Below are 27,181 nucleotides of genomic sequence, written 5' to 3' on the forward strand. Positions count from 1 at the left end.
ATTCAATTAGACTTCTTTTAGAACCAGTTTCGAATCGTCAATACATAATATTTTAGCAATTACCACTGATTCGGAAAGCAGTATCTATGGAGAAACTCCATATAATTAATTGCTATGTTACACTTTTGTAAATGGGGTATATAAAAAACTATTGCTGTCAATCATCAAGTAGGTACTGGTGTTCCTTATGGATAAGAACAGATGCTAGGTATCTGTAGAGCACAAGTTATTGATACCTATACTTTTTTACTCATTTTTTCTTTTGGTGTGAACGATAAAGCATTTAGGTATTCATTTGTAAAGTCCAATTTAGAGGTTAGCCGTTAGGTTGTTGACTATTCCTTCCTCCACATTTTACAATTTAAAATATATTTTTAAACTGAATAAGGATACTGTTATATTAAATTGTGCCTCTTTTTCATAGTAATTGTTAATTTTTATACTAATCATCAAAAAAGAAAACGTGTGCAAGAAGTTGATATTTAACATTAAAAAAATTCTTTATGATCAAAAATTCTGAGTGTTGTATGGAGAATGGAGATAATACCCACCAAATATTCTAATTCAATTCAATATCATTTCTGACCTCTAGTCAAAAGTACTACATACATAAATAACAGGATAATAAATAAAAACAACAATTGTTTATAGCAAGCTATATTTCATAGAAACACACTTGCTGTCACGTTACACTTATACCAAAAATTGGAATAAAAACCGCGTACTCCGCGCCAACTGTAACAAAAGAGAAGAAATTTAATACATTATGGTATTACTAAATTATGAAGCATTTAATACAACTAAAATATCAAATTCAAAAATAATATTCCATAGCTAGTAGCTACTAATATAAGGTTATATATTTGCAATAATGATTACATATTGTTAAATTAATTTGAAGAAAAGGAAGAATAAGGGTCCATTCATACTAGCACAGAGTAGAAGCAAATGAAAGCGTCAATCGGAAACTTTATATCTCCACAATTTAATGCACTTATTTCTTCAAAGGAGAAAAAAAGGCACGCTAATTCAATTCGCTTCAACTCTGCGCTTGTATGAATTGACCCTTTATTAGAAAAGATCACACTATTTTATATAAATTCACAGCAGAATGAAATAACTATGAACCACTGGATAAATGATTGTAAAAAATAAAGTGCAGTATTTCAATAGCATTGTTGCACAGTTCCATTTATTTAGGGCCGATTTTTCAATGCTTGGATAAAACCTATCCGTCCAATAAAGTATTACACGATAATAATAAAATGTCACGTAAACTGTCAAATACGGGCAATTAGAATACGTTTTTTAAATGGTAGTTTTATACATTATTTGACGAATAAGTTTTATCCAAGGATTGAAAAATCAGCCCTTAGACAACTATATCTTTAATTTGATTGACAATACTAATGCTGTTTTCATGGTGCGTTCAATAGAATAGACTACGAATGTATGAGATTGACGTAAGCTGTAGATACGTTTATCCAGTAGTCTATCCGTAGTCTATTCTATTGAACGCTACGCTAACAGAAAGCCACTTGACTAGGGAGGCTGTATATATGCCCAGTAATTTAAAGTGCATCCTTCAAGGTTTCCTATCACTATGGAACAAATAAAAAATTGTTTGTCTGTAAAGTCGGTTTACTAACGATAGTTGAACGTGACAACGTCTGATTGTGCTTCTTTGTCGCTCGTTCCGCGCTCTCGCTTGCACTTCAAGCCTTACATGGAACACCTCAGAGCGAGGTAACGCCGCATGAGTCATGTTTTTTCGTGCGTGCAGCCGGCTCTATCGAATTATAAGACGTTGTCACGTCAAAAACAATAAATCCTTACCACAGCTATGTGTTTAATCGAAGAGACCGAAGCCCATGTCTTCGTCGTCAGATTCAGACTCTTCCTTTTTGGCTTCCTTCTTGTCCTCTGCAAGTATAAATTAATTACATTAATACTTATAATTATAAGATTTATTCATTAGAATTGTATGAAAATATAATCAGTTTATAAGTTGGTAACAGCACTGTTTCTCAGTCGAAAGATGGTGATAAAGTTATTCATCATATCAATTAGAATTTCAAACATTTACACTATTGACCGTTTTTTGAAAACAATTTAGTCAACACATTTTTTATTATACTAAACAAAGAGGTACATTTATTTACAATATTTAACTCTGAATATACACTAAACTACTTTTTTTTTGTGCTGTCTCTCAATGTTAGCCAGAAGGGCTTATACATTTTAACGCGGATGTGTGGGTGAACTGAAGGTTCACCCTGGTAGCGACATGCGCAAGGGCGTCCCCCCTTGACGGGGATACTAAACTACTACTTTGTAGCGTTAATTCGTTTCCAATATAAACACATGACTGCAAATTGAAAATGAAACATCAAATCATTTTCCTTATTCATTGCCTCAAATCACATGAGGGAATCTCTATACTTCAATAGCATTATTGCAAACTCATAAATCTATACTAATATTATAAAGCTGGAGAGTTTGTTTGTTTGTTTGGCGCTAATCTCGGGAACTACTGGACCGATTTGAAAAATTCTTTCGCTGTTAGATAGCCCATTTATCGAGGAAGGTTATAGGCTATATATCATCACTCTACGACCAACAAGAGTGGAGGCACGGGGGTGAAACCGCGTGGAGCAGCTAGTTATAATATAAACAAGTATTGTGAAATGTGTTAGCTAAATCCCTACAGCATAAAAACTATCACAAACGAAGAAACAATAATATTTATAGCATATTCCTTACCCTTCTTCTCCTCAGCGGCAGCAGCAGGCGCGGCAGCAGCAGCGGCAGCCGGAGCCGCACCACCAGCTGGCATTGACGAGAGCTTCTCGCGACCTGAATATATGTACTGCTATAGTGGGATACACATGTAGGTGGGGATAGCGAGCAGTTTGGTGCATCAGTATGGTGTGGAACAGCAATGTCGTTCAGACGAAAGATGGTGTTTGATTTGTATCATCATGTTATTAATAAAGTTACATTAATGGGAAGGTGAAATACTAATAAAGAGACTTACGAAAAGGTATATCATGATTTGAGAAGTCAAAATATGAAAAGTATCCTCAATGCAATGATTGAAATACACCTAAGCAGTAACTGTTTTAAATATCACATTCATATATGCAAATTCACATTTTTTTACATATATTTATAATTTATTTATTATATAATATGTATTGATATATTCTAACGAGAACTGTACAAGTTATTAGATTTGGATTTACATTTAAATTGTTACAATATAAGAGTGATCTACAGATAAATATCAACAGGATAATGTACCCAAATGTGATGTCTTTTAGATATTTGTAAACAAACATGGGATAGAAACGAAAGTTCTACCTGTACTTAAACTATACAGCAAATAACTATTTTTATAAGGGTAAATATAGGCGTAACCACGTGTCGATTACAAATAAGCGTGGTCAGCAATTTAGAAGTCTACCAAAATAAAAGAACACGTGCGTACCTTCGGCGATCAAGTCATCGATGGTCTTGCCATTGAGCTCGGCGATAACCTTCTTCAGTTTCTCGCCATCAGCTTCAATACCGACTGAGCTGAGGATCTTTTCGATGTCAGCAGCAGCTGGTGACGCCTTACCGCCCAAAACGGCTAACAAATACGCGGCCACGTAACGCATTCTGAAAGTAATAAAATGCTCGAATTACACTACACCGCGTAAAAATACCATTACGGGTGTTTAACACATAGGTTATGTTACACTCCGCACTTTTAATCCAAACATATCTTGGAAATTTTAACACTTATTACATTTTTAAACTTATTTACGTGTATTCGGATTAGTAGATTTCATTAATTCACATTTATTTTTTATTTATATCACTTACTTTAAGTCTTATGACACGAAACGTGTATTGCCGTGAAATAAACGTTTGCTTGAACGAAATGTCAAAGCAAAAGAGAGATGGCGGGTTCTCGTTTCGAGTTTTGACTTTTGAATAATTGAAAAGTGACAGGTGACAGTCGACAGATGCAGGATGCAGGGTTACCATTTATTTGTCTGTAGTTTATGATTCACGAAAACCCAAAATTTATTTTTCAAAAAAATATGGATTTTCATCCTTTTTAAAGATCATCATTTCACCGGTCCAAGTTATAAAATTTAATGTCGTACGACCATTTGATGACTGACATGAAACATTATAAAAAAAGAGTTATTTTTTTAATAATTAATATTTACGATATTTTACGCTAATAATTAATTATGATTAAAATTAATTATTAATTAATTTTAATCATAATTCATGTCAATAACCACAGTCAATAACCATACAAAGTCAAAGAAAAAATAAACTCTGGCGATTCAGGCACATAATACAAAATATGAAAACACGTTATCATAATATCCGTTCTGCATGAGCAATCTATGCATTTTCGTATTTTTTAGATTATTATTTATTAGCTACAATTATTAAGAGATTCAGTGAAGTACTGAGAATCTATTATACTTTCAGATTTGGACCTAGCCAAGGGCCTAGCGAACTCTGGCATAATTATATCTTCTTGCCACAAAAAATAAAATAATAACTTCTTCAGTTCTTTTTGGAGCACAGTTTTGGAGCAATAAAAAAAAATGTATTAGGTATCTATGGTCATTGTAAATTGATTGTGATACCTGCCCCAAGACGCGCGAATTAAAGAGGTAAGAAAGTAAAATTTGATAATAATTAAATAAATTGTACATATTATATAATATTCACATTTTATTAAAACTGCTAATATTACTGCCATCTAGTATGTGTTTTATTAACTAGTTGTCGGTCCAAAATTTGACCTTTCACCGTTTTCGTTTGTTCTTAACATTTATCAAAGATGGCGCTATACCAATATAATATTTGTAATTCGTCTGACTGCTGTGCACTAAATGAAATGATGATAATTTTACTTAGTTGAGAATATACCTACAACACTTGTAATTTTATTAGGCACCTATTTTATAACTTTGTGTTGGGTGAATTTATCGATATATCACTGATATCTCAATTTTGAATATTATATTAAATTGATACTCCGTACTCGGAGCTTGGAGGGTATAATCACAGACTAATGGTATAATATTAGTATTTTTAATTAAATTAACTCAAAAAAGGTTGTATGTTTGACTCACAGATCACAGAAAGTAAAGGGTTTGACCGGGTTTGACTGAATATATAATATTCTTAATTTCATTTCATAATGCATGCCACTGAGCCCGGTCGATATAAATCATCGTACCTAACCTAACCTAGGTATGGTACCCTTTCAGGAAATTATTTTTATTCGAATAATAGTAAAACAAGAGTAAAGCCTTGTATCCACTTGAGCATGCTCAGGCGAATGAGCGGCTCATTTGGCCGAGCCGCTCAAGTGGAGACGCCTGAGCAAGCTCGGGCCGCGTGTGCTCAGGCGTCTCCACTAGAGCGGCTCGGCCAAATGAGCCGCTCATTCGCCTGAGCATGCTCAAGTGGATATAAGGCTTAACATATTGTGCCACAAACTTAGTGACGGTGTCGCTGATGTCGATTTTAGTTCGTAGTTTTAGTAGTTCCAGTTTTTGTCACCGGGTCAGTTAAGTTTGTAGCACTGTAAAGTCATCCCTAGTCATCCTATTTCGTATTTTGTCACCACCAAGGTCACCACCATTTAGCAATCAACATTTTTTTCTTGGTTTTTGTGATTTTCTTATCCAGTCAAAATAGGTACTTACATGGTTCATTTTATGTATTTTTACGTCAAATAAAAAGAGATAATATTAAGATTTCTTACGGCTTCCTAAGATAAATTGTTGTACATTAGCTCCGCGATAATCTTGACAAACGAATATTTCAAGTCTGACAATAAATTAATTTGTACAAGATTTGTACACGCCAAAATAGATGTTTCTTGTGTTTGTTGTTTTTGCACGTTGAACATTGTTTTAAATGCAATATTTTATTTTCATAAATTTGTAAAAATAATGTTATCAAAAGCTCGAAGCTGTAGTGTGTAGGTATATTAGGTATGGCAACATACAATTTGAAAAATTTTAATTGAGAATAATTATTCTAGAAATTCTTTCACAAAAAAGAAATCTTCTTTCTTGGTGTGAATTTATTTATTTCTTATTTATAAAAAAAAAAACTAAAACAATCAGAATTAGATCACTGATCAAATGGTATCTATTAGGTGGTTATCAAATATTTTTTATCTGTACAATTCCAACAATAAGACAAGGAAATTGTGAATTAAATCAATTCAAAACTGAATATCGAAATTTGAAACAATCAAAAGCGAACAAAGCCATATGCAATATCTAGTTTAATATGGTCAAGAGAAATAAATCTCGTTTCAATTTGCCACATTTTTATGACAGGCCATAAAGAATTAATTTTGTTTCGACAGATGGTGTTGTTTATAAAAGCCTAAAGTTGCAACTTTTAACATATTAAACGTTTTGGTAAGAGCGGTCGTTTGTCCAAGAAAAACGGTATAAAAGTTTAAGTATCCATATTCTTGGTTTTACAAAACACTGGTTACAAACATTTTTTAATCTTCGACGTACTTCAAGCCTCCCTGTTCATTTTAAATTTCAATTATTCCCAAAAAGGACAATTCTCTATTCCTTTATTTTTAGACTAGTAAGGTTACTAGCTTAGGTAAGCTAGTTAGGTACTTTGATTACAGTGAAATATTAATTTTAAAAATTTTTCTCAATTTAAAACTAGTTAAAAATAACTTTGTATATATTTTGTTTGAACCGAAACAACTGGGCCGATTTAAAAAATTCTTTAAATTACTGAATGCTATAGTCTATAGAGCAGGGGCTCCCAATCTTTTTCAGCTCGCGGTGCAGTTTCATGTTAAGTTTTTTGTCACGGCCCTATCCACCCAACCTAGCTATTTGAAAAGGAAAAAAGGTACTCGTGAATATAAGCAGCTCGACTCACGGCACCCCTCTTCACTTTCCACGGCGCACCAGGACGCCCGCAGCGCACAGTTTGGGAACCCCTGCTATAGAGTATCACCACAGTGTATCACTATCATCACTACTTAGAATAAAACAAAGTCGCTTTCTCTGTCCCTATGTCCCTATGTATGCTTAAATCTTTAAAACTACGCAACGGATTTTGATTCGGTTTTTTTAAATAGATAGAGTGATTCAAGAGGAAGGTTTTAGTATATAATTTATTATGTTTTAGACAAAGCGGGCGAAGCCGCGGGCGGAAAGCTAGTAGACTTATAATAAGAAGACTATGAAAGCTATATTATAGTATAATTTGTATCACGGCCACGGGTGAAATAAAGTGTATGTAACTAGTAATGCGGATAATCGAGACTGCGTTCAAGAACCTACTACAAAAAATGTATTCATAGAATAATCCTTTGATATTACACAAAAATGTTCACCTATTAATAGGTAAATATAACATGAATATTTCAAAACGTATGTTTGATAGTAGGTTTTAAGACCGTATATTAAAAATATTTACATGAAACTCTCAACAAGTTTTAAGAGGAAATGGCTCTCAACGCATTAGAATAAATAGAAATTTATGTCTTGCCCTGAAATTATTTTTATATAAGTAGGGCAATATTTATGGATACATGTAATCGTTGAGATTTAAAAGTGTGTTCTATTTTCAAACACGATTAACAATTTTTTCGAATATAATAAATATGTTTTTAAACTATTGATATTAGAATAGCGAAGACGCGTAACAATTAATAATATCTATTAAGTATCTAGATATACCTAATATGTACTATAATAATTACAGTTTAACTAAATAACTATGATAGACTTTGGTGAGTTTCGCATCCTTAGATATAAGTTAATTAGAGAAGTAACTTTCTGGATAGCCTTATTTCATTAAATAGTTCTCATATTACAGCTAAATGGAAATTTCTAAAAACAATAAATGTAGGCGGAATATAATTTTCATTCTGTATATATAATTATAATTAATTGAAACTAAATAATAGTCTTTGTAACATTTGATATTCAAATCGTTTTGGTTATAATTTCTCTTGTAAAACTTATTTTAGTTAGTATTTTGCCATTGATATAAATCTGCTAGGTAAATGGCTTCCTTTTCAACAGGATCGCAGTACTATGGCTTTTATTTAAATTCAAGACTTGCCTTTTTCAGCGGCGCAGTTGTTTATTAGGTCGATGCCCTTTAAAACGATTGAATGTGATGGATATTGCTTTTTTATATAGGTACACACCTATATAAAAAAGCAATATCCATCAGGTACTTATTATGATATTATCCATCTATCTACAAGAATAACGTTAGGTATACTTTGCGCTTTTTTTCTTAAGAACGATAATTATTATGTATTTTCTTCCTTCGTTTAGGAATTTATTGCACTATAATTTTTTTTCTATTAGTTTTAATTAAATTCAACTTAAAATAATACAACAACGATATCGTCGTTTTATAATATACCTAATACACTCACTCTATATAAAATGTTTATTTCTTGAAATTCTGATAAAAAATTCTACAATCCAACATTCTAGTCATCGACACGAAAAACATACCAATATCACAAAATATGTGTTTACTTTACAAATTAGTTTGAGACTTGTTCACATGACGTGTTGATATATTCTTTTAAAAAGTTTTACAGAAATTAGTAGAAAAACTTTAAATTTTTCAGAGAAATAACGGTTCTTGGCCAAAGATATGTAAAAACGTGCCATCTCAAGTGATGGATGGGACATTTTCAACGTGTTTCAGTTTATTTTGAAACAAAGAGCATATTTGAGATTTGTAACTAATCATTCAGTGTTGTGTCGTGTGATATTTTAGATACGTCCTTTTGTTAATTATTATTATTGTCATATATACGAGATTACGAAGAAGGATTTGTAAGGACAGATTGTAAGTATTTAAATATAATTGATTCAGCTAACATTATTATCATTTGTAATTTTCAATGCACGTGTCCCAACTCCCAAACGGAAGGAAATTAAAAAAAGTCAGGAATCTGCTTGAAACAAAAAAATATTTGTATCACAAAAGATGATGATTAAACAATGAATGCTAGATTACAAGTCAATCGTTCTAATTAATGTACTCGGAGATAGAGTAGTTTCCAATTTACGCAAAGAATCGTGTCTTGTATGAATCACCAATCTGAAATGAATCAATAATCTTTGACAGATTAAAAAACCATATAAAAATATCCATAATAAGTTAAACGGTCAGCAATGCTATTAACAAGTGCAGTCAGTTAGAAGCATTCCCGAAATACACCGGACGGTGGTACAATAAAAACTATAACTGATACGGGAACGCCGTCGCACGCGCATCTAATATTAGACTAGACTGCCAAAGATTATGAATACAGATACTGTACTTTAATGTGTAATGGAACAAAATATCAAATAATCATTTGATTACTAGCACAGCTAGCTTAAGTTTAAAAAGAAAGAGGGTACTGAAATAAATAACATGAGTACTGACGTATTACGGTTGCTATTACGCCTCTGCCTCTTTATCGTAGTTTATCGTTGAGATCCTTGTCAACTTGTGCTGAATATGTTTGTTTAATTTGTATTTAGAAATAAGGAGAGATAGCGAGAGTTTAGAGAACAGCTAAATACTGAGTTAAAGCACAGGTTAAAGTTTAATGGTGAGTTATATTTAGGAAAATTTTATAGCATTCCTTTGCATCTTGTGTAATGTCGTCTGTTTATAGTTCATACTGCTTAATTCCTTTAGGTGGACGTTAAGAATGGAAAAGTTAGATCCAGATAGTATCATTCCTAAAACATGTTGCACATCTGTATATTACCTTATCTATGATGCTTTTTACCATTGGCTCCTCGTTAGTCCTCAATTGTAAGTCAAGCATTCTGCTTCATTCTACCAAATTTAAAATAAACATAATACATAATTGTGATATGAATGTAGACATAGCAATAAGTTGGGAACAGGATATTTATTAGTGTTGTGTAAAATGTGTGTTCAGTGTATATTCGTGTGGGTGAGTGTATAAATAATATTACGGTTTCTAAGTGAGTAAGTTTTATGTATTGTAGTAAAACTATGAGTGGCGGTGAAAGATTTAAAGGTAATCTAAATATGACTGAAGAATTTCGTTCGCCATATTATGCGCTGTAGTATTAGTATTGGTATCACGTGTGTTTATGGTTAATTATACGTTTTATAGGCTAATTGAAATGTCTCTCTTTATATTTGTGGCGGTGATCGATTGAATGTTTCAATTTTAGTAAGATTTATGATTCATATTTTTTATTGTAGTTCAGATTTCTGTCGTAAAACTGTTCCGATGTATATTTAGATCCATATATTCCATCGCAATATAAGAGAAAAGCAATAAATGTTAATCTTTTATTCTTTCTTTCTAAATTGTTTCTGTAAATTTCGTTTTTGTGTGCATTGTACAATAAAGTGTTTTCTATTTCTATTTCTATTTCTAAAATCAAATCATTTTATTTACCTACAATTTGTTTTGTTAAAAATATTTTAGTACACAAAGAGGTCATTAAGCTAACGTGTACGTGTAAGTATCCAGTCTTTAATTATCTTAATTTATTGTTTAGATCTTAATATCCGTTTCATGTTCAGGTACACCTAATTTACTTTATAAATTCGAATGGTATATCCATTGTTTCGTGATATCGGTTGTACTAGCAGTAGCTCTATGAATATTGTATACTGAAAAATCGTATATAATGATAAACGTAATTTTAAAAGGCCACATTTTGGAGTCGTTTCTACGTAAGCCCTAATCATTGTGACACGTGAAAACCGAGATACTTTCTTTTCCGAGTGCGTTCGTTGTTGATAAACTTGTTTAAATTCATTATTCATTATAGTTTAACCCTTATTTCGAATTTGTCCGTACCACTGGACAAGTACTTTAAAAAAATCCACCGCCCCGTCTAATTCTATTTTTGCAACAAAAAAACTACTAAGCTATTGGGAGGTCGATCAAATTTTAGTAGAAAAATAAATTTTGCGTGTAATAACCCAGAGCTTGACAGTTGGCGAAAAAATGTCGGCGAAACTGCGCACTAAGAAAGTCTTTCAGGTAATTTATTAAAAAATTTTATTTTTTGCCTATGTTGCGTAGATTTTTTATTTGTTTTTTGTGAATTTAGTCTACTAACGTTCAAATAATACGATTTCATAGCTTTTGCTTACGTTATTCTTAATAATTATCGAGTTTTTTACTTGTCCGCCACACCGGACTTCGTCGAAACACCTGTATTTATTGTGTCTTACAGCTTGTCCGTCACGGCGGACCTTGTCGAAATATGGTATGAAAGGTAAAAGATTTGAGTTGTCCGTATTACCAAAACATTACATCTATTCTCAGTACCTATCAACTTGTTAGATACTTCTTATCTACCTAACCTTTACATACGACTTCCCGACAGCAAGTTTTCCCGAACCAGTCGCAGGAACTCAATTTTGCAAACTTACCTTCTATATCGTCTTTACCCTCGTTGCCAACACCTGTGCATAGAAAAAGAAGACTCAGAGAACCATCAGTTGTGACAAAAAAGAGACCCAAGCAAATTCAAAAGCTTTCCCTCTCTTACAAATGGAAACAGAGTACCTTTTTGTATAGAGCCCAGATAGAAGATACTGCAGTAGTTGAAGATCCTCCCGTAGTACGTTCACCTTTAGATTACTTTTTTTCACAGTATCTTTGTACTTTTATAAAAAATAAAGGCTCTTTTACTATTATATTCTTTTACTTTATACTATGCAACTTCTTTCACGTATTCGATTAAGTCCGCTAGGACGGACAAGTCATTTTTACTAAGATTCGATAATGTCCGGTGTGGCGGACATCGCTTTTCTCCATAAGGGTGGGGGGTAGATTTTTTTTTCTTTTTTTGGAGGTTTAGAAAAACCATGGAAACTAGGTTATACAATAAAATTTTAATAAGTTTACTATCACCTTCTCTGTCGAAATAAGGGTTAAGCCCTTCTAGATATTAGGAGCAAAAAATATTAGTGTATCTACGTTCGCCTTGCCTTAATTGGAATATTAAGAAATATTTGTATTTATTACTCTATATTGTAATCGAAGTCTTGCTGTATGTATATGATAGAAATTAGAAACATTACCTGTTCCATGTTTATAAAGAACTTACTATTTTACATAATTTTACCGATATCAAACCCAGGCCATCTCATTTATAACCACGTACACCTAGGCAGTTAAAATTAATATCGATTTTTGGCTTTTCATCAAACTATGAAATCCGGTGATCTAATTATCGTACGACCATAAAAATAATATCGTGACAAATTGTCTGCGTCGTTGCGACCCGATATAAATCGTATACCGGAGATGTTGGACAATAAAAATGATTTGCTGCTATACGCAACTGTGTAGATGTAAAGCTTTTTTACAACGTACGATTGTCGTGTCGCATGGCTTAACAAGGGGAGTTTTTGTATATTTATTTTGTAAAATTCGTGCGTTTCTTAAGAGAAATGTAGAATCTAATTAATCATAAAAGTTTTATTTGAAATAATATTTCACATTAGAGATTATTCCTACTTATTACTTGCAACTCTTTGTTTTAATCCAAATTTTCGGTCAACGATTGAACTATTCCGTAGCAAAACAGGGGCACAATAAGTTTTTTTCAATAAAAGTTTTAACTCAGGCCCCGGAACCACAGACACAATAGAAAATCTATTGTGTCTGGGACCGATCGGGCCGCTTGGGGCTCAATGGGTTAATTGTTATTTTTATGAATATTACTAGCGATACAATTTCCACTATAAAAATACACATAGAATTTCACTAACAACGTTAATTAAATTTTTGCGTAAAATTAAAATTTTGTGTCGCACGTATGTAACCAGCCTAAACACATTATAAGTAACGGCGCCAAAGTCCAAAACTCTAATTGTAAATATTTAAAATATGAAATTAATTGAGTGTATGAAATATCATAAATTCATACTCATTGCGAAATATTTATGACATTTATTATTGAAGATTAATAATTATGAACGCAAACGTATTTTTAAAAGTGGGTTATATTTCTGATATTATACTGTAAATTACTATTGTATTGGGAGCAATGTAAAATTTATTTATATTATAATTTATAAGTTACGTTGAATTATCGAGCGATTTTAAGGTTTCAGCATGGAAATAAAGCGAAGACTTTAACTTGTTACTGCCAAAGGTAATGAAAATTTAATAGAGTTTAATTTCTTGATAAATTTCGATCTTCTGAGAGAGTAATATGTTATATCGTTAAGTTTTTACGTATTATTTTGTTAGGTTAATTTATCTTTTCTGTATCCAACATAAATTCTCTCTCCCTAAACTCGAATTCAATAGATTTTGTTGCATAATATAAAAGTATTGACGAAGGACATAGACTTGTTTCTTAAACTGTTGAAGGTATAGGGGTTGGATATTCAGACAGAACGGTTGCAATGCCAAACTGCATATTGCAGCTTATAGCAGTTGTTTATATATCGAGGATTTACTGTATAAACAGTACATAAATAAAATTAATAACTTGCATTGTGTAAACAATTGTAGCTTCCAGTTATTACACAGATAATTTACATTTAAGTAAATAGCATGCAAGATGTTGAACTCAGTATGTTTGTTGAATTTGAAACTAGCGAGTGTACCTACCGTGTATTGTAAACTTTTATATTATTTTTATTTTAATTATTTAACAGTGATCGAATATTATAAAATTTAATTTATTAAATAAGTAAAAATATTCATTAGATCTATACGCATACATCGTTAATTCTAATATTATCTTTGAAATAAACGATACCTATTCTTGTAATTAATTTGTTTTTTGTTTAATATCTGTGTGCTTGTTAAAAACACACTTTAACAGTCTAGGGTAATTTGTATTTCATCAAATATTTAAAAATCTATGAAGAATTTTGTGATATTTTATAAGAAGAATTATAGCTCAGTTACAATCGTTCGGAAATTTACTAGGTCGGAGAAAATATATAAACCTGCAACATACATATAATTAAACTATCCTGCACATAAGACATTTTTCCTTACAGTGACACCCCGCCAATGGCGTCCCCAGGATGAGCCAAGATGGCGCGTCGTAAGCGCCGCTTCGGGTCCCGTCTTCGGGACTACGTGCGCGGTTTCCTCGCCTTCCTCTTCAGCAACGTGGGCATCGTGGTCCTGGTGGTCGCGTATACTATCGCTGGTGGGTATTTATTATATTCTTTAGGTTGAAAAGGTGAGAAATAGAATATGACTTCGCTACCCAGGTAAAAACGGGATAGAAAGGAAGCACTTTAAAGCCGGTATCTTTGCTAGATTTCGGTCATATAAAATTTTCACAGCTACTCATGGACGTATAAAAAAAGACGGACGCCGTATTACGAACAAACAACGTGAAGCCACCATAGTAAGCTAGCGATCGTGTAAAGACAATAGCCACGCACACACTCTCACCATAGTAAGCTAGTCGGCAGCCATTACGTCGTGAACTACCGACTGATTAACTGCGTCACTGTTTCACAAAAAATATTTAAAATGCCGTCTTGCGTGGTTAAATGGTGTCGCAACAGTACAATTTTAAATAACAAAACACAAGGAATTACATTCCACAGGGAAGCAAGTTATTTCTTTTATGTTTTAATGACAAAATTATTACGGCAAAATTTATAGAAAAAAATACAGCCGCCATTGTCATCAGGACAGCTGTTGCCATGGCAACCTGGCACACACACATGGATGTTTCGCCGCCATTACTAGGCTTCACTCAATGTTTAGGCGATATACCGTACGTCTTTTTTTATACGTCCATGCAGCTACTGTTAATAATAGTTTCCATAATTATTAATTACAATAAAAGCAGTAATTAATAATTTTAACGTCTTCAGGAAATTATATTACAAATTATTCCAAATAGCTGCCATAAGAATGAAGTAAAACACAAATAACAAGGTGTAAAGCCTTATAAAGTGACACGAATTGCCTTCAGGTAAGGTTTCTATTACCCATAATAATAAATTACACCCTTTTGCTATAGCAAATGGAGCGTAGCCTTTATGCCTACAAATAAAACTGAATTTGCTTAAAATTGTTCTTATTTTCCTTACCTTTATATTGAATCTGCGTCTTTGAAGAAATTGAAATAGAAATTGTTTTACAATTTTTTTCTGTTTTTGAAGTGAAAACTTCTTTAGCGGCGTTGAGCACTTTCTCCGTAATGGGTATAAAATCTTAATCGCGTCAGGACACGTGACCTGATCGAAAAAGCGTAAGACGGATACCATTCCAAAATATCAAACATGCTCAACGTTAATAATCAAGTTTTCACTTCTGCCGGCACTCCCGGAGTGCAACCCGTCTTTTTTTTAAACGAGACAGCCTGGACAAGCGTCTTTTGTTCCTCTGTCATCTGTGTTATTTATCTACTTCTTTTAGATAATTATTTAATGCTGTGCAAAGAATGTATCAATATTATAGAGTTGACTATATAAATAAACAATTTTTATAATAAACGATGAAATAAAATGTCGAAACTTTGGTTCAGAAATTATACATAAAGTAAAATAGAAATATATACGTAAAGGTCGACATAATATTTTCCCATTAACTATGTTAACCTTGATATTGGAGAGATAATCACGTTAATACGTATTTGATTTCCCTCGTGTTTATTTCAATTATTTCTTGTTTTCGGACAGTAATTTCTTCTTTCTTTCAAGCCTTAATTCACCCATAGTCGGGTATAGGCCTTCTCATGTTTTTTCCATTCTTATCGGTCTTTGGCCAGTAATTACAGTCTAGCAAAAAGCTTATGAAGAAAATGTTAGAAACGATGTATTCTAATCCCAATTTATTTTCGGAAATAACATTGATTATACATTATAACAAAAACATATAAACTAATATTATAAAGAGGAAATAGTTGATTGTTGCTCGCGAAGAATTAAAAACTACTCGACAAATTGCCATTGAGATTGAGAGCTATATTTTTCTCGAGTTTTCTCTTACTCGGGTGAAGCCGGGAGAAGGCACTATATAATATTATACTCATGCTTATGTAAATAAAAATACATGAAGAAAATGTTATGTCAGCAACCATTATTATCCCTTAGAACCATTACTTGTAATTTGACTGCATTAAATGTTCTGAAAAGATTCATTACGTCACATAATTATTGATTATTCATTCTATTATTGTGTGAAAATAATAGGATTAGATTCAGCTCCTGTCTTTGGGGAAATGGAGCGTTAATCTTGGTTGAATTTCAATAGCTTCGCTAGTCATCGTGTGCCAAGGTCGGCCTTCATTATGCTAGATTAATTTCGAAGGTCTTCTGTAAAAGGTCCTTTGAAATTCGTACTAAATATAGATTCGAATTTAAAAATATTATGAGCGAACGTCTTTGGATCTCTAGTGGTTTTTGTTCTGAACTTTATTTGAGGACTTTTTCGACAGTTAGTATTCTTAAGGCAGTATAGTAGCAGGGCTTTGCCAGATAGACCGCGTACTTAACGCGCGTCAGAGCGCTAACTTGATGCCGCGCTATGACGCGGAATTGTGTTTGATCACACAGTGAGATACTGTTAAACAGAGTGACAACGCTCTGACACGCGCTAAGAACGCGTTCTATCTGACAAAGCCTTGGACAAAGCCAATATAAGCCCGGTTAAGCTGTAGAAGCACTTCCCAAAAAAGGCAATGACGCGTGTAGGTACACGTCGTCATAGCGGGGCATCAGGTTAGCACTTTAACGCGTGCTAAAAAGCATCCTATCTGCCAAAACCATAAGTGTTGAGATATATTCGTTTGATTTCAGGCGCTTTCATGTTTCAAGCAATAGAAGGTGCGAGCGAGATGGAGAGAGTGAACAATATGGCAAGGGAAAGGGACAACACTGCACAGTATTTGTGGCAAAATGTCACGTTAACGCTCAATTTGTTCAATGATACTGCTCTTAAAGAGAGGTATGTGTGTGCGCTTTATCTATAGAATCTTTGTTTGGTTCTTACGGTGTTTAAAATCTCTATTTAGTATGTTTCAGAGTTGGAAATTTATAGTAAAAATAATGTTATATTCTAAGTACTGTACTATAAGAAGTCATGTCAAAGTTATTGGAGGGTACTTTTGCAAATAGATTGTGGCTTATAATAAATAATAATACCGAAATGTCAACATAATAAGATTATAATATTTTTAACGATTAAACTTTGCTTTCTATAAACTTATCAGGCCTTTGTAGGTACTCTGTAAGTTAAGTGAAATTTAAAGGTTGCGTCCTGGCAATATCGTCACGTCATGGAGTAAGGCGACGTTTTCAGTATCTTTGAATTTTGGCAAAGAATTTTCACTTTTGACACTTGTGCAAACACTCTTTGTTTGTGATTTTTATTTTTATTTTCTACACACTAACTACTTATATATTTTTTTATTAATTTTCATACTTCTATTACAGAATTAGTATAGAACTATTACACTATCAGCGCAAGATAGTGTTTGCGGTCCGCCGCGGGTGGGACGGCAGCCGATCCTCCAGGCAGTGGAGTTTCTCCTCTGCCTTCTTGTATTCCTTGACTGTCATCACTACTATAGGTCAGTATACGACACGACACGACACGACACGACACGACACGACACGACACGACACTACACAAACACAAAAGTATATTATACTAGCTGCGCTCCGCGGTTTCACCCGCGTGGCTCCGCTCCTATTGGTCTTAGCGTGATGTTATATAGCCTATAGTCTTCCTCGATGAATTTTTATCTAACACCGAAAGAATTTTTCAAATCGGAGAAATAGTTCCTGAGATTAGCGCGTTCCAACAAACAAACAAACTCTTCAGCTTTAATATTAGTAAGATAGGTAGATGTACTTTAACATCATAGTTTAAAAAATTCAAGTATGACTGACTGACTGACGTATAAATGAAAGTCTGTACTATGAAAATTTATGATCGTTGGTGAAGTTGCGGGCAGCAGCTAGCTGATAAACATATTAAGCAAAACTGAAACTAAAACTCAAATATTATTTAGTTTCAAAGACTGACGTATGAAAACACTGACAATGTAACGTAAAACCTTTCATTTGTAAAATTTTAATTGAAAACGCATTGCATACAATTTCAAAATTTAATATCGTTAAATTATTATGTTTATTAAATTCATAATGTTTATTACAATGGCTAACATAGAAGGGACTTGTAATTTTGTGATATTAAATTTCTATTTTCGGAGGAGTTTATTTCGAATTTCTAAAACAGAAAAATTGATAAAATCGGTTATTTCTTTTGATTTGATTTATTAATTAATTTAATAGTGTGTTTTGTCTACCAAATATTAGATAAGTACCTACTTAAAAACTAAAAAGTAAAAATTAATACCTACAAAGTTGACAGACTACAACCTACATACATATTAATATTTTATTCATTAAAAAAACAGTATTTTATAAAAATCTATTATATAATATAAATTGTTATTTTACCATTACCTTCTTTTACATCATACCGAGTAACGACTCTATTTAAATTCCTGTTAACACAGGCGAAGCCGGAAAAGTGGCTAGTCCTTAGACCTAGAAACCATTGCCAACAAAGCAATTTATATTACATATATAAATATCATAATATACGTTATACGACAGGCATAATCTTAGACATAAATCTAATAATATATCTAGTGTAATTAATCAATCCAAATACATTTGCGATTTACATACGATGGTACATTTTCATTATATTGAAGACTAGCGACCCGCCCCGGCTTCGCACGGGTGCAATGCTGATACTAAATACACTACAGAAAAACTGTGAACGTTGTATATAAAAACATAGCGGCCCGCTCCGGCTTCGCACGGGTATAAAATATATAGCCGGGCGGCCGGCCGCGGCCGGTACCGCCGCAAACGCTATGTCCCGCAATTTTTAAATCTGTAATATTATCTTCGAAAATATTCACTTAAATCATACGGTGTAAAGGGCCATATAGATCTATCTTAAATGAACAATGTATTCAAGGTATTTAATTCGTTAAGGATTAATGCTGTATTGGTTAAAATCGCTTCGAAAATTATCCATTATTTGTCGTCAAAAGTAAATGATAAAAAAAAGTTACTGTGGGTTATCCATAAGAGATAGACATATACCATCGCGGACTTTTCTGTAGACCTTTTCAATGTGTATAATACTTAGTACATTATTTTGATAAAACTCGTAGGGTTCAGCCTGCGTTTGCAATGTAAGCGGAAAAAATGTAATTTTTTACGATATCACATTAGAAACCTCAAAAATAACAGTACTTCTCCACTATTTAATGGATGTTATTATACATATTATAAACCTTCCTCTTGAATCACTCTATCTATTTAAAAAAACCGCATCAAAATCCGTTGCGTAGTTTCAAAGATTTAAGCGTACAAAGGGACATAGGGACAGAGAAAGCGACTTTGTTTTATACTATGTAGTGATGATACAGGAATGTATGTTTGTTTATATGATGGGAAATTGTATGTTAATTTAATGTGTAGGTGTATAATTAATCTTCAGTCTATAGTTATGTTCGCAAGGTCACATTAAAACTATTATTGTTAATATTTCAGGATATAGATATAGATATAGAGCAATAAACGTAATATAACCTACATTATTACTATTTTATCTCTGTTTCGTCTGGCTTCAAATTTTATTATCCAGTACCTATATTTTATTTATATAGATTTATTATTTATGTATGTATTTCGACCAAAACTAAATCTATCTAATCCAAAAAGTATCAAAATATATCATCGTTTTAGGCATAAAATACCCTAAAGGAATCGTTTTTATTTTATTTTACGTAAAGTATGTTATTTTGGCACCACTAAAAATAAATATATTTTACGGTCATTAAAAAGTCCTTTTCACATTTATTCAATTTATATTAATTCTTTAAAATTATTCAGGTTATGGTCACCTCAGTCCAAGAACGTCTTGGGGTAAAATAGTGACCATTTTCTACGCCCTACTTGGTATGCCGCTCTTTCTTCTATATTTGAGTAACGTTGGTAAGTTATTATTATGTACAACATAAATATCTGTTTCTCTTATAAAACGTAAAAAAAAACACATTTTTTTTGCTTATTTCAATAATTTTATAAAATTGAAAGAATGAAAATCATGGTTTACAAATATAATGTATCTGTGTGATTCATACTATTTACAAAAAAATACTTTTACTTACTGAATTCTAACATTTTCGTGATTCGAAAAAAAAAATTTACGTACATAATTATTATTTGTAAATATTTATTTAAGAAATGACAGTCAAGATTCATAAATACTAATAGGTTGATAGGAATTTTATTTAGGGCAGATTTTTCAATCCTTGGTTAAAACTTATTCATCGAATAACGTATTAAACTACCATTTCAAAAATGTATTCAAATTGTCCGTATTTGACGTTTATATGTGACATTTTAATATGTTCGTGTAATACTTTATTGGACGGATAAATTTTAACCAAGGATTGAAAAATCGGCCCTTAAATGATTAAAATTTTTTTTTTGTGATTTTTTTTCTTAAGTAAATAATTTTGTTCCCAGGTGAGTTATTAGCCAGCTGGTTTAAATGCATCTATGCACTAATATGCCTTTGTCGGGGTTGTCCCGGCTTCACTAGACGACGAGTTGTGCATTTTAGATCACAGGTTTATTGATTTTTTGATATTTTTGAATTAGATGATAATTTTTGGGAGTTTGTCAGCCTTTAATTTCGGACAAAAAAATTATAACCTGAGCTTGAACTTTTTCTCAGATTATTTTAAATCTCAAGAAATATTTTTACTCCTTGATTTTTGAGTTATTATAATATTTTTGTTGTGTTTAATAAATATTTTCATTGTTATTTTATCTTGCCAGGATTTATTTCACATTTTCACCCCTAATCAAGTTTTTCATAGGTATAATAATATGTAGTTACAGCAAAGCTTCCCTTTGACATCAATTTGTTTTCTGGCTAGTTTAAGTTGAGTTGCTCAATTTTTTGTGGCAAAATAAAGAATATTGAATTTATTACTATTTTATCATGGAGAGAGGAGTTATTTTACTTTTTTTTGTACAATTACAGTTAGAAATAAGCGAAGCAGAAAGTATAGAAAGGCCAGCGGGTTGGACTGACAATTCAGAGTCAGAAATCACTGATGTAGCTATACCTTATGATCCATATTTAAGAGGATATTATCCAAGGTGAGAATTAATAATAAAATAGTGAATTTTTCATTATAATATTTTTGATTTATTCACTAGTAATTTTTAAAATATTGTAAAAGCAGACTTTTGGTGAGCGACATATTATTATGTTTTATAAATAATATGGGTACTGTAAATATTGTAGGCTAAGAATGGCCAAAAACTAGATTTAAAAACTATGTTACAAATTATGTTTTCTTTACCATTAGGTGTATGTTGCCATCTATTATGAAATTTTGTGTTCTTATTATTTTTTCTCAATTTACTTTTCCATTTCTTCATCCATTTTTACCAAAAAAATTATTTTTTTATCATTTTTTCCAGAGAAAGAAGACTCCCCACCACCCTCCCCCAACCCTCCAGATACCCCCTACAAGTACGGGGTTGTTCCGAACCTCTGCGGGAACCCATCCAACAAACTGTCAGCAGCGATAGTGACTTCACTTATGTGACCTTCGATGCACAGTCTATAACTGTGCCCATCAGTGTTTGCGTGTTCTTCATGGTCGGGTAAGTTATTAATCTATACTAATATTATAAAGATGAGTTTGTTTGTTTGAACGCGCTAATCTCAGGAACTATTGGTCCAATTTGAAAAATTCTTTCGGTGTTAGATAGCCCATTTATCGAGGAAGGCTATATGCTATATATCATCACGGAGCAATATGGGTGAAACCGCGGGGAACAGCTAGTTAATTATATTATCTGTGGTTATATGTGGGAACCCATCCAACAAACTGTCAGCAGCGATAGCGACTTCACCTATGTCACCATTTAGTAAGTTTTATATTTTATCTGTGCTGAAAATTATAGAAAAGTCTTTCATCTTACACAAAAAATGTCAAAAATATTTTTTGTTCAAGTTTGTTGCTATATGGATATTATGCGCTTTCGCCGATATCACGTTATCAGTCACGAAACTATAATTTCATGAGTGTTTAAGTAAATAAGAATGAATAATAAAACACCGAATTTTGGCAAATTTAAAAAAAAAAAAATAGGTTGTCTGTAAAGTCGACAACGTCCGATTGTGCTTCTTTGTCGCTCGTTCCGCGCTCTCGCTCGCACTTCAAGCCTTAGGCGCTGACTCCACGAGCGAGAGAATCGCGACGAGTCCGCCCTTATATCGTCGGATAATCTCCACGAACGAGCGTAAATTCCGCCGCGTATCGTCGCGAGTCGTAACGGAATCGCAGCGTTTCCGCGGCGACTCGTTACGGTATCGCCACGTTTCCTTGAAGAGAACTACGAGAAGACCAGAGGCAACGCTGAAATGACACTGCGTTTGACAGCGCGCCCGCTGCGCGATCGTCGCGAGCGCGCGGCGGGCCCGTTGCTAGTCGCGGCGGGCTAGCGACGATGTAATGACGTTTCGCACGCTCATTGCCACTCGTCGCATCGCGGCGATAATATCGCCGTGTGGAGACGGTTCCATAGAGAGTGTATAGAAATACGTGGCACGACGATAATATCGCCGCGATTCTCTCGCTCGTGGAGTCAGCGCCTTACATGAAACGCCTCAGAGGGAGGTAACGCCGCATGAGTCATGTTTTTTCGTGCGTCCGTATGTCATGGAGGGCGACGATTTGGTATTTGCCATTTGGTAAAGAAGTTTCACTTCTGACACGTGTGCTCTCACACAAGCTTTTTTTTTTCTAGAGGTGATAAATGAATTAAGCTTTAGTTTGTAATAAATTATATATGTATTTTTTTCAGATATCTCATGTTTGGATCAATGATATTCGGTCTTTGGGAGAGATGGGACAAGTTAGATGGTGCTTACTTTTGTTTCATATCTTTAAGCAGGTGTGTTCTTATTTTGTAATTTTGATAAATAAAAAAATATATCGATACTTTAATTCAAAATGTTATGATTTTTGAAGATTATTATTATTGTGGCTCTTGACGCCATAATATTATCTAAGAATAGTTTGGAGCTAACAGATGATTGTGACTGTGAAATAAAAGATAAATAAAAATTTGAATTAATAATATTTCAGGACAAGTTTCACACACGGCGCTATCTGATCCCATACTAAGCTTTCGCTTGTGTTATGGAAACCAGATGGCTGATAAACATACATATATATATAATTTTTAAATACATACTTATATAGATAATTAACACCCAGTTGGAAGGCAGGGTCTCTACCAACTTGCTACCAACCAAGCCAACCGGTCAGTCAAAATTATTTTGCGGATATAAAATGAGATGTCCCGATCCTATCTTTCAAGTTAGATCAAACTGCACACGGGGTGCAAATCAAATTAAAATCGCTTCAGTAGTTTTGAGGTCCATCGCGGACAAATAAAGTGACACGTACTTTTTATATATATATGTATAAAGATTTAATAATTGATAATTTTTGTTTATTTTTTTTTTAATTTAATAGCATCGGTTTCGGCGACTTCGTTCCCGGCGAGCGAATATACACGCCTCGTATAGAGACATCTTTTATAGTTTGTTCTCTCTATTTGATGCTGGGCATGGCGTTAGTCGCTATGTGCTTTAATTTAATGCAGGTAAGGTTCATTTTCGTTTGTCTACTGGTATTGGTTATGATTGAGTGATGTTTTTGGAAATCATAGAAATAAATAGAATAATGATCCTGGAATAATTACTTATTTTTTTGGAATTTGAACTTTATCTATATTATTATAACATGCAATTTTTTGTTATATTCAAAACTTATTGCACATTGTGTTATGAAGCAAATAAACGATTTTTATTTTTTATTAAAGCTAAATTGTGTAGAAATTAGCAACTCAAAACAAAAATTTTACCGTTTATTTTACTCACTATGAATTGAACTTTATATTTGTTACTATTTTTTAATAAATTTATAAAGAATAGAAAAAATTCTATCACGAGGCGGGACTCGAACCCGCATCCTTTTTATTATTTTTTTTTATAATTTTACCGTTACACTGTACCTATATCATAAAACTAGTACTACACTAGAATCACCCTGTATACGAAATACATTTTCATTGGAACGACTCACCTGCGTTCCACTGCACGTATCGAGAAACATACATTCGACGAATCTATTTTAGTGAACTTAGCAGATCATTTTTAGCAGATCAAAAAAAAATGTGATTCTTATCGCGTGCAGTTGAGTTCTACAGTTCCTGATACTTTTTAGAAATAGTTCTGGCGTTTTTACCTTAAAAAACGACATTTGAAAAAATTTATCTGCCAACTTCCCGTAGCAGATCATTTTTAGCAGATCAAAAAAAAATGTGAGTTCTTATCGCGAGCAGTTGAGTTCTACAGTTCCTGATACTTTTTAGAAATACTCGCGTAAAATGAAACACTAGAAAATTTATTTATGTCATATTTCATCACGCCGTAGCACCATGCCGTAGCAGCATGCCGTAGCATCATGCCGTAGCATCACGCCGTAGCATCACGCCGTAGTATCATGCCGTAGCTTCATGCCGTAGCATCATGCCGTAGCATCACGCCGTAGCATTACGCCGTAGCATCACGCCGTAGCATCACGCCGTAGCATCATGCCGTAGCATCACGCCGTAGCATCATGCCGTAGCATCATGCCGTAGCATCACGCCGTAGCATCATGCTGTAGCATTACATCGTAGCATCACACCGTAGCATCACGCCGTAGCATTACGCCGTAGCATCACGCCGTAGCATCACAGCATAGCATCACGCCGTAGCATCACGTCGTAGCATCACGTCGTAGCATTACTTCTTAGCATCACGTTAAGCCGGGTCCAGGTCGGGTTTTTTCAAATGCCGTTTGTTAAGGTAAAAACGCCAGAACTATTTCTAAAAAGTATCAGGAACTGTAGAACTCAACTGCACGCGATAAGAAATCACATTTTTTTTTTGATCTGCTAAAAATGATCTGCTAAGTTCACTAACATGACGAATCTGCTTTGTTACAAAAACAATATAATATTATTTTTCGTGATAATATGTGGACACATGAAAATATGATTACAAATTTTATACTATTTGAATAAAACATACTTTACCTATTCTCAGCTGATCTACCTTTATCCTACTTCCTATCCTATCCTATCCTATACTACTTTCTACTCCTACTAATATTATAAACTAGCTTTCCAACCGCGGCTTCGCCCGCGTTTTCAAAGAAAACCCGCATAGTTCCCGTTCCCGTGGGTTTTCGGGGATAAAACCTTATCCTATGTGTTAATCCCAGTTAATTCTCTATATGTGTGCTTAATTTCATTGTAATCGGTTCAGTAGTATTTGCGTGAATGAGTAACAAACACACACATACACATCCTCACAAACTTTCGCATTTATAATGGGCCAATAGGTTTTGGTCTAACTATAAACGAAAAAATTTCATGGAAATCGCTCAAGCGCTTTTGGGCGAGTTTCGATATAAACATTGTGATTTAATTTTTGCTTAATAATATGTTTATAGGAAATTAATTAATATATATTTTTCAGGAACAAGTAATACACTACTATGCTGGTCTAAAAAGAGCTATGAAAAGGATATGTCGGTGTAAAAGATGACAACATTACTTAAAATATATTATAGAATAATTATGTAATTTTAGAGTACTGAATTAACATTTAATATAAGAATTATGAAAGCTTATGTTGTTTTATTTTAAAGAACTGCGAAATAATGGCCTTAATGCAACCTTAATAAAGTTTAAAGTTAAATTTCAAACACTGCAAACAACTAATAAATAGAAAAATAGAGATAGAAATTGAAAGCGTTTTATTTGCCATCATGTAAAAAAATATAAATTTTATAAACGCGATTTGCCTTAATGGGACCTTAGAAAAGTTGATCACTACATAGTATAAAACAAAGTCGCTTTTTCTGTCCCTATGTTCCTATGTATGCTTAAATCTTTAAAACTGCGCAACGGATTTTGATGCGGTTTTTTGTAATAGATAGAGTGATTCAAGAGGAAGGTTTTAGTACCGTATATAATTTATTAGGTTTTAGACAAAGCGGGTGAATCCGCGGGCGGAAAGCTAGTTTACAAATAAAAGTTGATAACAAACTAATCTAAAAAGCTTATATACATAATATGTTTCTATAATCGAATTGCAAACACAATAAATAGAATAAAACAGAGAATTACTCAATACATCCGTTCCGCTTTGTCTTCCGGGCGGTTAGGACGTGGTTCACAGATAAGTTAGATTGTACGTGCAATCACAGAGCCGGACTTGAAGGTCTATTTTATAATACCTGTACAGGTTTTGTGATAATAAAACAATTCAATTTGGTGATTTAACGTGGAGTATATACATTTAACACGGAGTACAATATGTTTGAACGATGAAGGAAAACATCATGAGGAAACCTACATGTCGAAGAATAAAAAGTTTGAAGACATGTGACAACCCGCACTTGGTCAGCGTGATGAATGGCTTCCTGATCCCATAAGGGAGGACCATGTCCCAGCAGTGGGGACATAATAGGTTCATGAAGAAGAAGATGATGATATAAATTTTAATAGAAGAAAAGGTTATCATATATTATATATTTATTTATTTTATTTATATACTAGCTGTTGCCCGCGACTTTGTCCGCGATTAGGTCGTTTTTCGTCATTCGTCGTTTAAAAAAAATACGTGACACTTTATTTTTGAATGTTCTTAATTATTGTCTCTTATAAAATTTAACTACTTACATTAAAATTGAACACTCTGATAAGAAAATCTTAAAATCTGAAGAAAACATGAATGAATGTGATTTAAATTCTACATTACTTAGTATCAAAATATAATAATCTAAATTAAATGTAGATTAACAGTTTGAGCACACCATTATAGAATATGTACTTAAGTATTAAATTACGTTAGTTAACATAGTAACTTTACTAAAAACACGATGACTTTCTTTCGCGCTCGGTACCACAAACTAAGCATGTTTGTGGTAAGTGGCCCGCGTGACGCGTCACTTGACCCCCCGCGAGTTCCCCT

General features: G+C 33.1%; 2 protein-coding genes and 1 non-coding gene across 3 annotated transcripts; 1 reads left to right on the forward strand and 2 right to left on the reverse strand.

Annotated features, from left to right (window-relative positions):
* Positions 1-641: 641 nt before the first annotated feature.
* RpLP2 (ribosomal protein LP2) lies at positions 642-4,021 on the reverse strand. Its single transcript, XM_090114634.1, has 5 exons — positions 3,871-4,021; positions 3,491-3,663; positions 2,764-2,856; positions 1,837-1,923; positions 642-735 (listed from the first exon to the last, which is right to left on the reverse strand). The coding sequence occupies exons 2-4, from the start codon at positions 3,660-3,662 to the stop codon at positions 1,850-1,852; spliced, it is 339 nt and encodes a 112-aa protein (XP_089970760.1). The 5' UTR covers position 3,663; positions 3,871-4,021; the 3' UTR covers positions 642-735; positions 1,837-1,849.
* On the reverse strand, positions 1,989-2,066 carry LOC149899323 (small nucleolar RNA Me28S-Am982). The gene has a single exon (XR_016458009.1). It is a non-coding gene; the product is annotated as a small nucleolar RNA Me28S-Am982 (small nucleolar RNA).
* Positions 4,022-9,859: 5,838 nt separating the features above from the next.
* On the forward strand, positions 9,860-25,833 carry sand (potassium two pore domain channel sandman). Its single transcript, XM_090114388.1, has 11 exons — positions 9,860-10,000; positions 14,062-14,216; positions 16,828-16,975; positions 17,464-17,600; positions 19,951-20,052; positions 20,590-20,693; positions 21,113-21,231; positions 21,559-21,744; positions 22,951-23,040; positions 23,628-23,757; positions 25,682-25,833. Exons 2-11 carry the CDS (start codon positions 14,099-14,101, stop codon positions 25,748-25,750), a joined length of 1,203 nt encoding a protein of 400 aa, XP_089970514.1. The 5' UTR covers positions 9,860-10,000; positions 14,062-14,098; the 3' UTR covers positions 25,751-25,833.
* Positions 25,834-27,181: the final 1,348 nt, after the last annotated feature.

The sequence above is a fragment of the Colias eurytheme genome, chromosome 21, assembly GCF_061535395.1.
Source record: "Colias eurytheme isolate Ceu_HAF_F1 chromosome 21, ilColEury1 Martin Lab GWU primary, whole genome shotgun sequence".
NCBI lineage: Eukaryota > Metazoa > Arthropoda > Insecta > Lepidoptera > Pieridae > Colias > Colias eurytheme.